This window comes from Clytia hemisphaerica, unplaced genomic scaffold, assembly GCF_902728285.1.
Source record: "Clytia hemisphaerica strain Z4C2 unplaced genomic scaffold, Clytia hemisphaerica genome assembly, whole genome shotgun sequence".
In the NCBI taxonomy this organism is placed as follows: Eukaryota; Metazoa; Cnidaria; class Hydrozoa; order Leptothecata; family Clytiidae; genus Clytia; species Clytia hemisphaerica.
Window position 1 is genome coordinate 280,435 of NW_027103748.1, and position 14,532 is coordinate 294,966.

Sequence of the window (14,532 nt, forward strand, 5' to 3'; positions counted from 1 at the left end):
TGTCTGTTAACACCAAAATCATTGAAAAATGAAAATCAAATTTGAATTAAATATTAAAAAAAGACTCGCCTGGTTTGACACACTTGGTACATTGCTCGCAATGAATATATGTTCTTCCATCCTGTGAAAAAAAAGAATATAAAATGAATATTTAAAAACATTTTGACAGCAATATTGTTGTAAGATCAAGAATAACTTTGATGGTAATTAAAGCAGATTAAAGCGCAGTTCCTTATTTGTATTGTCTCCGAATTAATTCTGAGACAAACTTTTACATTTTACACGTATAGTTTAGGTCGTGATCAACGGTTCTACAGCTTTGACGTTTCTTGGCATGGTCCTATCAACACCTTTTCTGAGCATCCTACGTAATCGTGATAATGGTTACAGATAAGTCGCATACCTTTGACATGCAACCTTTACATATATTGCAATGCTGATTCGCTTTGTACACATATCTCTTACATTCTTTGCAAAATCTAAAAACAAAAGTTTATAAGAAATTCACCATCAACAATCACAATGATATTTAGAGAAAGGTTTTATCGAGTTTTTTGTTATTATATAACGCTTTTATCGTCCATAAAATTAGGGACTTTAAAAAGGAACTATGTGATTTCAGTTAAGGGGATGAAAATATTATAATATGTCAATCTTATGAATAAAGAAATTCAGTAATAAATTACCTATATTCATCTTTGGGTAGTTCCACTTTTTCTGGTTTGACATTTGTGAAAATGCGGACAGGTGAGCCTTTCTGATTCTTTCCATCGTTGTTATAAACATTGTGGTTTTCATACCCTACCTGTGACAGATGAAGATGGTAATAAAGGTGTTATTATCAATCTAAAACAAATAATTATACCGTGCGAGACTCTAGGTTTGCGAAAGGACGGGTATGACTTTCGAGTGTATGAAAGAGGAACCCATTTTGCCAGTACCCAGTACCCCCTTCTCCCCTTACTCCATAACTCGAAATTTCCATAACTCGAACAAATATGGATTCCCCGTGCGTGTTCGAGTTATAAGACTCCACTGTAGTTGAAAAATGATAGAAGAAGATGGACAGATAGACAGACAGACAGACAGTAGATTTCTCTTTACCTTATAATCCAACATATTGAAGTTAGGGAGACTATCTTTGACGTGGGATTCCAAGAAGTACGGAAAAGTAAAAAATGTGTCTATCATCTCGGATGGTCCTGAAACGAAGAAGAATTATTCAACAGTGACGGTAAAGAAATTATAGTTTATATTGTAATTATTTGGCAGTAAACTGCTAAGATAAATCATTGTTAATCATTGCATTTTTGCATCATTTTGAAAAATGTAAATTTAAATAACGCTAACTAAGTTCGGTTTAAAAAAGGGCCGGTAAGGTATTCTTTTAAACAGGGGTTACTGGAAGAGGTGTATCTCTTATCTTTCCAACCTAAATATCCCACTTTCCTTTTTTTCCCCAAAGATTGCAACCACGTTGGGAATGAGCAATGATTGGTAAAGTGTGACTCTATTAAAATAGTAAATGGTTATAATTGTGGACCTACCCAGTTTCCATATTTGACGGAAAGTGTTGGCCAAAATATTGACCAGGCCACCAAAAGGAGGGTCAACGACCATCAGCGTTCTATCTGTATCTCCAGCACAAATGAGTTCACGTAGTCTCTGTTCACCGTTGGTCGCGTTGAAGAAGTAATTATTGAACATGTTGTATTGAAGAAAACATTCCTTGCTATAAAAATGACCCTGAGTAAAGAAAGACAGCTGTACTTTAAGGAAAGAAACTTTTGCAGCAAGAAATCTTACATTTGGTTAAAATAAATTTCGCTAATCACGCTTTGCGCGAGAGATAATTGTTCACTGTGTTGCGCGTTTGGCGATACTGGATGATTCGATCACTACTCACCAGTCTTTTATCGATGTCAAGAAGGATTGTCGTGATTCCGTCTTCTTGCCGTAATAACTCGAACATTCTGCAAGAAAAATCAAAAGGTTTTGGGGTAACAAGTAAACATTGTGTATGAGAAGATCATTTCTGTTTCCTACAATGATTCCCCCCCCCCCCCGAGCGGTTTGCGTGATGACGTGATAGGGACTTTTTTTGTGTGGCGTGATTACGTGATTTGAAAATTTGTTTTTCTCGATTGCGTGATGAAAGGTCAAAACGTGACTTTATCAAAAGGATGCGTGATTAGCCATTTTTTTGCTGATTTTCATGATCGTGATTGAAAACAAAAAAATTGCGTGAGATCGTGATCAGAGTTACCGCTGGGGAGGGGGGCTCTTTAATCATACTTGAACCAAATGAACCAAATTATCCGGTAGGAGGTAAACATATAAAAAAATTACAATTCGCTGCACAATGATAAGCATTATATCTCACTTACCTTGGAGCACCGATGCATATGACCCTTTGATAATCTAACTTTTTGATCGTTCGCAAAAGAAAATTGCTGGATGATTTGTCGAAGAAATATTGCTAAATGGAATAAAATATTTGTAGTGAAATTAGTGTTGAAATATCCAATGTAACAGGACAACAGAACAGAGGAACAGAGGTTACTCATTCAATGTATCAAAAAATACAGGTTTTCGAAAATTCTGTCAAGTAGATTGCAATCGACGTCAAATTTTGCCTAGAACATAACAGATTTCACACAGAACTTGAAATGTCCAGATCTTTTTCTGTGTTTGAGAGTAAGAATTTTTTGCTCCGAATTTAAAGTTCCATACGATGATAACAATTATTGTTGTTAATTTTGGTGGTTAGAAGTTTTGCCTGTTTTTCGTCAGTCTTTTGATGTAAGAGGTTTTGCAAGGATAAATTTGCGAGCTCCCAGTCACATGGGGTTGCACCCAACGAAAGATACTGGGGATCCTAAGGATTGCCCTCCTTACTATTAGGGCTGTTCTTCGGGCCGATTGGACACACCGGATGAAAGGTATGGTAAAACGCTTCACATGCTTACGAAGTTTCAGAAGGCTGACAATAAGGGATCTCAGTAATAAGACTATAAGGAAATCAGCTGACATAAATATAAGATTTCACTTACTGCGTTCGATTTATTGTTTTCTTTTGGCGATAAAAATAAACTTGGATTTTTCAAGTCGTGTTCTGTCAGTGTTTTATAGTTATGATCTTCGTGTGCACCCTTTTTCTTATTTGTGAATCCAACGTTGCATTGAAAACACCAAAAGTCGGAAGCTTTTAAAAGTAGATGATCGGGTTGGTCGAGTTGGTTTTGATGCAGTCTTTTCTTCAGTTCCTGTGTATTTGTAAAGTTAAAAACTAAGTTAATGGGCGGAGGACACAGGAGGGTGAGCCTTATGACCCTGATCATATTTATTCTAATAGTATATCTGAGGAATGCTATATACAAGTGAAGCGGACGTATTGGGGTCAATCTTAGAAGATACCCGGGCTTGTCTAACAGAGGCCCTGTAGTATAGACTAGAGAATGTATGGTATCTGGGAGGCGTGTTTAACAGAGGCCCGCCTCTTGATGAGAGAATCTAGCCTAGAAGTCAGTCATTTTGACTGACCGAGATAGAGGAGAGACTCGGCTATGTATGCGTTCGTTAGGGTGGCAATATGAGAAAACGCTTCTTTCTGTGTGATCGCAAATGAAGAAGGAAGAAGCGAGGTGGGTATTGGGTCTAGTAGTGTGGTCAAGCGATCGATGATTACAAATAACTACGTTTCTTTTTTCTTCCCTCTTCAAAAAGTACGGCAGCCGGAATGATTAAAGCTACTCTACTTCATTCATTATCGTCCGTTATTAGAGGGATAATAAAGGCGGGAAACATATATGTGCGCAGAGCTTACCGCCATAATGGCAGTATACGGAAAAATAGGTGATAGATCTGGTAAATTCTAACGCCTGTAAACTCTTTTCGGCAAAAAAGTCGTTCGCGAATTTTCTTCAGTTTTGGGCATATTTCTTAGTCATTAAGAGGCGGGCCTCTGTTAAAAGCGACCGTAGTGCAGTGGTAGAGCATCCTGCTACGGTGCGAAAGGTTGTGGGTTTAACCCCCAGCCGGATCATACCAAAGATTTCCAAAATGGTACTTGATGCCTCTCTGCTTGATGCTCAGCGATTAAGAGAAGGATCAAGGGTAAGTGGAGCAATCCAGGGAGAATTAGTGACACCCTCCCCTACCTTCGGGTAGCTATCGAAAGAGGAGCCTTCGGGTCGCCTCCGACTGCGGTCGCAGACTTACTTACTTAATTAGTTAGTGATTTGTCTTCGACTATAGCATAGTTTACTTAATTCACTTATCTAAAATCAAAAAGCGCTCAATTCCCGATCGTTGCAGCGATTTACTTGAGAAAAGAAAGCTCCCTCGTCACCAGGCCAAATAATTCGGTATGAGATACTGTATATGTTAGTCAGTATTTGACCAAATTCTCTTTTCCTTATTTTTCTAAGTGCAAAAAAATAAAACAAAATAAAAAAAAACTTTCAGTAATAGGTGAAATACAAAGTGCTCAAAATATTTTTCGAAAAGATACTTCCTTATTTTTCGACGGGTAATATACTAAAAACTTTACGTTGGACAAACAAACCACCGATGCATAACAAAATTTAAAGATTACAAAAGTTATTTTTATCAAGCTTTACTGTTAGTTGATGCTGCCGTCCAAAGAGAAAATCAGAAATTCAAAAGTTGGATGTTTGATTTTATTAAATAGAAGTTAGATTTTTGACTAAATAGAGAATAAGTTTTTAGTTCTTGCTCGTTTTGGTCTAGCAGCAAGAAACCGATGTGACTGGAAATCCAATAATTTAGACAAATAGGTAGATATGTTTTTTTGACTTGCATGACCCCCTCCCCAACTATGGACGGCAGAATTAAACTTTGCCTATCCCTGAGTAAAAAGACAAAAAAATTATTAAAAAATTAAAAAGTTATTGCGAGCCAATCGATTTTTTCACCACACGTTAATGAAAGTTTTCGACGGAAACCCTGAGATAAAGGACTCGGATCTCTCAGAATCTGGCTAGGTGCGGTTGATCAAAATCCTTTACCGTGTCTTTTTTGTAACCATGGGTTGTCACTTCTTTCTGACCAACATTCGTGTGTATTTGAAGTGTTGAGTGTGACCTGAAGAAGTTGGGTTAGTGATCGAGGTCCACCCCATGGCTTTGGTGTCAGATTCTCCATACACACCGTTCAGACTGACCCTCCAGCAGCCTATGAACCACCAACCACTTTGTCTGGTCGCAGCACAGTTCTGGTCAGCCTTGGTATCATGATCTCTATCCTTTGTGCTGAATTCCATTCCATTGTGATAGTCCAATGAATCAGCCATTGATGACGTAAACGAATCTCCTGTCATTTCTTTATTGACGTAACCACCGACGGTCAATTTATATCTTTCATTTTCTCCATCCACTTTGAAGTTGTCATAGGCAGGATAAAATTTCGAATCATCTAGAGTGGTCAAGTCAAAAAGCAATTCGTTCTGAATGTTTGATGTCGTTAAGTTGTGAATGCGATCGTTTCCAAGCCAGAAGTTTCCATTGAAAGTACCGAAGCCATGTTTGTAGGCCACCCATTCTCGATCAAAACTCACTGAACCATCGACACGTTGTTGAAGAACTGTCCACCCACCTCCTGTAAAGTGTAAAGAAAATAAAAGAAGAACAAGTGATACTTTTATGGACCTACCTGGTTATGCATTCAACTCATATATAATTGATATCTACGTGAGCATGACCGTTAAACAATCATTCAGAACACAAATAGTGATGATCTATTAAAATTAGTCGTTTGTTTCTTATTAAGAAAAAACGTTTAGAAACCAAATTTTCATGCTCTTGAAATATTCTTTCATATATTCTTTCAAGACTTCGCGAGCAAAAGAAACATCCATCTCATCAAAAAAATTGAGTAATTTGGCTAAGAACATTGATGTATGCTTATTAATAGTGATTCTTATAGATAAAGATGCGTTTTTTGAGCTGAAAAATTATTTTTTACAAAAATCTGCTTGAGCCATCTTTTACCTACTTCCATGCAAAAATTCTGAAAAAAAATTGATCCAATATTTCACAAAGTCCAAAAAACCCTTTTTTTAGCCGTTATTTAGCTGAAATTTACCCAAAAAAAAATTCCCAAAAATCGAGCTTCGTCACATTCGAGGGTTTATAGTTATGCATCTTTGTGCAAAAAATCATAAAGAATGAAAGAGCCAATCTCGAGAAAAGTTAATACCTAAGTAATTGATAATGTGCTTATAAAAGAATATCGAATTTGGCCAGTTTTTCTATAAAAACACGCCAAGCAACCAAAATTTCATGTCTAAACACACATATTCTTCAAAAGTAAGCCCTCATGAGCAAAAAAACATCTATCTCATAAAAGAATTGAGTAATTTGACTAAGAACATTGATGCATGCTTATTAATAGTGATTCTTATAGATAAATATGCGTTTTGTGAGCCAACAAAATCTTTTTGCAAAAATCTGCTTGAGCCATCTTTTACTTATGATGGTACCCTACTTTCATGCAAAAAATCAGAAAAAATTAATGATCCAATTCTTCATTAAGTCCAAAAAACCCATTTTTTAGCCGTTTTTTGACCTAAATTTGCCCCCCAAATTTTTTTTCGAAAATCTGGCTTTGTCATATTTTGGCCATCACCATTTTGCACCTTTGTACCAAAAATTAAAAGATTCCTATGATTCAATATCGAGAAAAGTTGGTAACGAACGGACGGACGGACGGACAGAGGTTAATTTATAGGGTGGAATTATTAGCGACTCTGGATAAACATCGAATGAAATGGTGGATAGTGAAGTATTGTCTATTCATTGTTTTAGAAAGCAACTGTCACGGCGGCTCGGAGGACTTTGATTATGAAAAATTATTAAAACTCTCTTTTAATAAAGGTATCTTACCAGCAAGCTCCATTTCACACAAAAGTGAATGATATTGATTTACAGTTGACGAACCAACAACATAGACTCCACTTTTCTTGTACCCTTTGTCGTAAACATCTTTACAATCAAATGCATTTCGAACCAGCGTTCTTTACACCCTTTCAAAAGGAACGGTACGTTTGCCATAGAATACAAAGCTGTTATCTTTCAGCGTTCGGAGAAAGTCGGTTGACATCCTTCAAATTGCAGACGCCTGCATCTGCATCATAAACAGCTGACTTGCATTCCGCATTCAAATGACATTGATTTGGACACTTTTGCAGATTCGAAGTTGTGAAAGACTTATTCCAGCCCGATAAACCTTCTCTTAGATTCACGTCTATTCCATACCCCAATGCTGGCTTCAAAAATATCGAGTCACCCAAATTGACTTGAGCAAAATCCAACGACAAAGCAAAGTTTAATTCAGCAAAGTAAAGTATTATACAAAACATTTTTTCACTTTGAGAAAAAATATTCAGCCATTTCATTAATTTTCATTGCTTCCTTTCTAACGTTTATTTTCCTAATTTGAAATCAGTTAAATTATTCAAAGGAGAAATAATTTCACAATTCTAACGCTCGTTGCCATGGCATTGACAGATGCAATGAATGTATGACTATGAATAAAAATTAGCTGGTCATGGCTTCATGAATAAAAAAATCCACTATCTGCAGTATAGAGGAAAGCCATTCTTGATGACTAAACAATCTATTACAAATGTCAATAAATGTCTAAAATGGGAGCTACAATCCTTCAAGAAATATTTGAGACAAACGGGAAATTCCCCAGGAAGTTTTGAAACCACAATCGATTTGTAAGTGCTCTAAAGTAGGTTCGAAGGGTAGAGTTTTAACTCTGAGTTTTAACGCTAGACTTAAGACTTAGGAGGACCTTAGGATCTTAGGATCCAAAAGTTCAAAAATGGTCCAGTAAGGCTCCGAATATAGCCTGGAAGTCTGCCTACCCGTCTCAAATTGAAATATTCGATTAAACTAAAGAGATAGCCCAAAATCGGCTTTTTTGCCTGAACTTTAAATCTCGAAAAACGTCAAAATAACCGGAATTCTCAACATATTTCTTGAAAGATTGTAGCATGTTGGGGTAGTAACTTAAATTCAACTTTTCCCTCTTTTTTAACCCGTCCAAAAATTTTACCCGACTTTTAATTTCCAAATATTAGCAGTGAAGTTTCAATAATAAGATAATCGAAGAAATCTGTAATTTGAGATTAGTCTTCGAAAAGCTGCACAGAATACAGACATAAGGAGGACACGTGAATAAATTGTACTTTTACTTGTCTCCTCAAACTATCTATAGTGTCTATAATGTACCGGGTGCGCCACAAAAAAGTTTCTCTCATTGAAACTGATTTTCTCAAAATCTAAAAACTTTTAAAGAACCATTCCTATTCCATTTGAAAGAAGAATAATAAACTTAAATTTTGATTGGTCATTTATTAAATTCGGTTTATTAGATTGGAAGTTATGCTCTTTCTGAAGGTGCCCGAAAAAGTTAAAAATCGACCTATCAAATTTTTATTTAAAAATTGACAATTGCATTAGCCTTTACATGACTAAGAGCATTTTTCAGTAATTTAAAACACATAAACCTTGAAAATGATGGGTCGAAAGGGTTTAAAATATTCATCAAAATCATTTTAATTTACCTTTACCAAGATTTTCCTCAGATTTTTGGTTCCAGACTGGATAAAGTCTATGTAAGCCTGGATATACCTCGAAACCCATATTTAATGTACTTTTATGAATTTTACCAGATTTTTTGGCTTTTTTCGACGGAGTTCTTTCTTTTATTGCAATTCAACATTCCTTTTTATAACAAAAGGTCATTTAGGCAGGTAATTATCATTTTTAATGACTGTAACGAAAATACTGATGCATCATGTAATTTTGCTTCTGTCTAATTCGATAGGTCGATTTTTAACGTTATTGAGCACTTTCAGAAAGTAAATTTTTTATTCAGTTGAACATAACTTTCGATCTAATGAACCGAATTTATTAAGTGACCCATCAAAATTTAAGTTTATCTTCCTTCTTTCCGATGAAATAGGAATGGGTCGTTTAAAACTTTTAGATTTCGAGAAAATCAGTTTTAAAGAGAGAAACTTTTTTGTGGCGCACCCGGTATAGTATCTGGGCGGCTTGTTTAATAGAGGTCCGCCTCTTGATGAGAGAATCTAGCCTAGACGTCAGTCATATAACTGACCGAGCTAGAGGAGAGACTCGGCTATGTATGTGTGTGTTAGGGTGGCAATATAAGAAAACGCGGCTTTCTTTGTGGCCGCAAATGAAGAAGGAAGAAGCGAGGTGGGGATTGGGTCTAGTAGTGTGGTCAAGCGATCGATGATTACAAATAAATACGTTTCTTTTTTCTTTCCTCTCCAAAAAGTACGGCAGCCGGAATGACTAAAGCTACTCTACTTCATTCATTATCGTCCGTTGTTACAGGGATAATAAAGGCGGGAAATATACATGGGCGCAAAGTTTCCCGACGTAATGGCAGTATACGGAAAAATAGGTGGTAGACTTTCGAAGAAACGACCGGTAAACTCTAACGCCTGTAAACCATGGCGTTGTAAATTTAGAACGCCATGTTGTAAACTCATTTCGGCAAAAAAGTCGTTTGCAAATTTTCTTCAGCTTTGGGCATATTTCTTATTTAGTGATTTGTCTTAGACTATAGCATAGTTTACTTAATTCACTTATCTAAAATCAAAAAAGCGCTCAATTCCCGATCGTTGCAGCGATTTACTTGAGAAAAGAAAGCTCCCTCGTCACCAGGCCAAATAATTCGGTATGAGATACTGTATATGTTAATGAGTATTTGACCAAATTCTTTTTTCCTTATTTTTCTAAGTGCAAAAAAAATAAAATAATAATAATAATAAAAAACTTTAAGTAATAAGTGAAATACAAAATATTTTTCGAAAAGATACTTCCTTATTTTTCGATTATTACCTTACGTTGGACAAACCATCGATATATAACAAAATTTAAAGATAGAAAAAAGTATTTTTCTTAAATCTTTACTGTCCAAAGGGAAAATCCAAAATCCAATAATTTAGACAAATTGGTAGATATGTTTTTTTTGACTTGCATGACCCCGCCCCCCCCCCCCCAACTATGGACGGCAGAATTAAACTTTGCCTATTATCCCTGAGTAAAACGACAAAAAAATTATAAAACAAGCAACATGCTGAATGGACCTACCTAATGATTAACATCAGATGAAAATAAGAAAAAAGTGACAATAATTAATAAATAAATAATAAAAATTCAGAATGGAAAAATAAAGCTTGTGTGTTGAATAATGTAAAATGGTAAAAAGGAATTTCCCCAAATACGAAAATCACTTAAACCATTCAGGCCCAAAAAACCTTTTAAGCTGTTTTTGGCCCAAATTCGCCCAAAAAAGTTTTCCTTAAAAATCCGGCTCCGTCATATTTTGGGCATTGTCATTTTGCATCATTGTGCAAAAAATCAGAAAAAAAATAATGAGTCAACTTTCGGAAAAGCTATATTTTCTTATTTGGTTAAAGGGAATTTCCCAAAAACACGAAAATCGGTTTTTTAAGGCAAATAAGAATTTTCCGGGAAAAACCACTTCAGTCATTCTTTAGAGAATCTTACCCTCCATCTTTGTACAAAAAATCAGAAAAAAGTAATGACAGGATTATGCACAAAGTCCAAAAAACCCTATTTTTAGGTAGTTTTAAGTTCTCTTGTGCCTCCGGGGCAGTCGAACTCCATGGACCAAAGATAACCTTCCTTCACTCTCCAAAAGTTCAAGCGACTGTGAACATTTATGTTCTATTTGAGTGAATATAAGATATAACGAATTTTGTTAGGTGAAAACAATCAAATATCTTTAAAATTTGTCCAAAACCATTGTGAAATTTAACAGTATATCTTACAGTATATACAGTATATGGCCCCCAAAACGGAGACGGCCCCCAAAACGGAGGTTTTCATTAAAATAGAGATTCTGACTTGTAGATTCATCAGAATTAAACGATTTTTGTTTATTTTGAAAGAGTGATGGTTATACTTAAAGATGAGCATGTTTTTGCTGGTTTGAGACAGATTCAAAATAACATATTTGCGTCTAAAGGAAATATTTTAACACCAAAATTAGATAAAAATTGCATATAACTCACTCTAGCTCCTTGGATATTGAAAATAAGTTATGAAAACGGGGTATAGGAAACTTTCTAAACCTAATGCCGTTCAGAAAATGCAAATACATCTGTGACTTTAGAGGCTGCGTAAAAGATATAGCATCTTGAAGGTCAACCAGTATTTTGGGACCCTAGAATCAGCATTGACAAAACCGAAAGTTCTAAATATGAGAAAAAAAAAATCTTGGAATTCTATTCCTATCACCTTGAGTTAATAGTTTATAACAAAAAATTAACATTATATATAAAATTTTTCGCTGAATCAGCAAAAACGGCAAATTATGTCATTTTTTTGCAAAATATAGGAGAAAAAAGATCTTTAAAGCTTAATATTTTCAGTTTCAGTTAAGCTTTTTTTTCTAAAATTTTCACAGCTTAATTCCATACACGAATGGAACTATTTTCAAAAGAGATTGTTTTAAAACTTGATTAAGACGTTGTTAAATCAAAGGGTCATTTTGAAAATTCTAAATTTTCAGTTTGGACTTTGCATATCGAAAATATGAATATTTTCATAAAAAATGAAAATTTTACATCCATCGGGTCGTAAATTTAAGGGAAAGCACAAATATGTTCATAGTTTTTCCCCCTATTACCACTGGGCTTAATAATTTGATTTTAACTACACCTCCGTTTTGGGGGCCCCAAACCTGCATTTTGACAACCAGGGTATACTGTAAAAATTTTATCAAATAAATTTATGCCCAAAACCCTCTAAATCATATTTCAAAACTATGGTCAAAATTTTGTATTCATATCTTAAAGATATCTCGAGAAATCGCTAAAGTTTCAAACCTCCGTTTTGGGGGCCATTAGAAAAAAGCTACCTATCTTTAAGCGATTGAAAAATATTGTTGAAATTGAAAATTTTGAAAAAGAACTTCCAGGAAATAAAGTAGAGATGTTAAAGGTTTTCATGCAGCAAAAATTTTTGTAAAATCTCTTTTCCTCTAGATTTGAGAGAAATTTCAAATTTGATCACCGTTTTGGGGGCCACATACTGTATCAAAGAATAAATTTATAACTTGTAAAAATTTTTAGGTAGTTTTTGGCCAAAATTTGCCCAAAAAAATCAGAGAAAACCAACGAGCCAATCCTGAGAAAAGCTGGTAACAGACAGACGGACGAACGAACGAACGGACATGGGTTAATTTATAGAACCTCCACCAGGGTACCCGGAGGTAGGTCCAAAAATTAAAAAATCATTGGGAACCAATCGATTCTTTCATCACACGTTAATGAAAGTTTTGGACGGAAACCCTCAGATAGGACTCGGATCTCTCAGAATCTGGCTACGTGCATTTGATCAGAATCCTTCACTTTTTCCGTACACTAAAGTTTTATTGTTTTAAAGACGCCGAATCTTTCCAGAGTTTATCTTAGAAAAAAAAATTCAAGCAAAAAGAAAAAGAAAAAGAAACTCGGCGGCGACGCGGATTTTTTTTCCGTCAACGAACGAAGACCTACGCTAGCAGCCGAATACCTTTAAAACTTTAATGCGCGGTTTTCCAGCGGCCGAAGACCTACGCTAACGGCCGAAGACCTACAAATTTAATGTGGAATCAGTTTTCAGCGGCCGAAGACCTACACAAACGGCCGAAGACCTGCAAAACTTTGAAATTTGAGAATCTAAATCTGAGCCAGCGGACGAATTCCTGAAATGTTTAAAAATAAAATTATTCACACCGTCTTGGCTATCAAACTATTAAAGTCTTTGTTTGAAGCGGCCGAATACCTACAAAAGTAGGCATCCTTTTGTTCTACATCGGGATGTTAAAAGTTTCCATATGTAATTGAATAAGGTAAGTTCAACATATAACTGTGGGGGAGTGCACTGTAAAATTCGAACGTTCGAACGTTCGATGTTGTGTTTTTTTTTTCTGCGAAGTAACAAATCAGTCTTTCTGTTGTATTTGCTAGAGCTGAAACATGTGCTCCAAACTTTTAAACAATGGTGAGTACCCTTTTTGTATAAACATTTTATTGGAAATTTATTTATCCATAGCATAGTACATCATATTGATCCGATTAGATCGAGGGTGCACTTACTTTTTGCACGATTATTGCACTCTTTGTGCCTTATTGTAGAGGGGTGTTATTAGTGGGGAATTGTTTTCATCTTCCCTATAAAATAATAAAGTTTTTGAGATTTTTGGCAACTTTTGGGCAAAAGTTATGAATTTGGGGTGTTGATGAGAATGATATCTAGGTAAAAAATCAGAAAAATGCATTTGAGCTCCCGAAAAATGTTAAAGTTTTATTTCTTATATACTTTCGTTCGTTCTCATAATGGGCCCTATGATTACTTGAGAAAATCAGTTCTAATGCACTTCATTAATTAAAATTTAAGGAAGCCAAAGACACAGAACGTCGTTATGATCAAAAGGATAGAAACTCCTTGACTGTGAATACCTAAGACCGTGAGACGAGGAAAAACTACAGAGTATGTCAGCAGGCCTCGAAAATCGAAAGTTTAGAGAACGGACTAAAATGAGCTTGTTACCATCTTGAAACGACATTAAAACAATGATTGACACTATAAAATCAAGAAAAGGAATTGTATTTGATGAAAAGTTTTTTCGATTTGAATGATCTTTACGCTCTGCAGGTGGTTCTGAAATGAAGGGAGTGAAGAGCTGTTTTGGAGGAGAAAAATGGTTGGCAAGCTGAAAAGGGTGGAAACACCCCCGAATTTAAAGAGGATGGGATTTGAAGATTCTTTGAACGGTTCAAAGATATTCTTTCAACGGCCGTGATCATGTTTATGCAAGAGAAGAGAATAAGAAGTTGTGACCGGGGTCTTGCATATTTGGGGGTAGAAGATGGATAGATATTTCAGTTATGAGCAATTTCGGATATGAGAAATATGACACCACGAACCTACGGTTTGTTTTAGGCAGTTGGAAGATGAGTTTTCGGCGGTAATTGATAGAACGGGTGGAGAGATGGTCATTCAGAGGCTTCACTATTTCAGTTCTGCTAATGTTGGTAAAGCAGGAAAGACTTTCATTTCGACCAAAAAATGTCTTCGGTTGTCACTGGGTTTGCTTTTGGCATCACATTGCATCAAAAGAAATTCTATTGTGACTCCCTGCTTGGAGTCTTCCTACAGAGTTCTTGATAGGATTAAGTTTTTTACGGATTTCTAAAACACACATTTAATGTGAAACAAAGATAAACCATATGTGGTAACAATGCTCATAAAACCCCAACACCTCCGGCAAAGTCCCACAGATGCAGTGACGGTGTTTGCCACTACCGTATCAAGGACAGATGGGACAATATGGTGTAGCTGCTTGTTTTCTGCTGTCATTCTAAGTGAAAAAAGGTTTAGAACAAAGCACTTCCTCCTCACTATCATGGTTACATATCACAATTCAATGATTTTTCACGCTGCATAATGATCA

At 35.6% G+C, this 14,532-nt stretch overlaps 2 protein-coding genes across 4 annotated transcripts in view; both read right to left on the bottom strand.

Moving 5' to 3' along the window:
- The window catches only part of LOC136805405 (rRNA N6-adenosine-methyltransferase ZCCHC4-like), a 55,541-nt gene that overhangs the window by 24,742 nt on the left and 16,267 nt on the right, over positions 1-14,532 (bottom strand). For all 3 annotated transcript variants that reach the window (XR_010846395.1, XR_010846394.1, XM_067061984.1), the window contains exons 3-10: positions 3,054-3,266; positions 2,388-2,479; positions 1,907-1,973; positions 1,548-1,746; positions 1,105-1,202; positions 687-805; positions 404-479; positions 70-121 (exon numbers count right to left, since the gene is read on the bottom strand). Coding sequence is in view for 1 of the 3 variants with exons in the window: in XM_067061984.1 (XP_066918085.1) it covers positions 70-121; positions 404-479; positions 687-805; positions 1,105-1,202; positions 1,548-1,746; positions 1,907-1,973; positions 2,388-2,479; positions 3,054-3,266 (916 nt within the window). In the remaining 2 variants the exon portion in view is untranslated. The remainder of the gene's footprint in view (positions 1-69; positions 122-403; positions 480-686; positions 806-1,104; positions 1,203-1,547; positions 1,747-1,906; positions 1,974-2,387; positions 2,480-3,053; positions 3,267-14,532) is intronic.
- Positions 4,709-7,032, bottom strand: LOC136805406 (ficolin-1-like). Its single transcript, XM_067061986.1, has 2 exons — positions 6,906-7,032; positions 4,709-5,619 (listed from the first exon to the last, which is right to left on the bottom strand). Exons 1-2 carry the CDS (start codon positions 6,916-6,918, stop codon positions 5,057-5,059), a joined length of 576 nt encoding a protein of 191 aa, XP_066918087.1. The 5' UTR covers positions 6,919-7,032; the 3' UTR covers positions 4,709-5,056.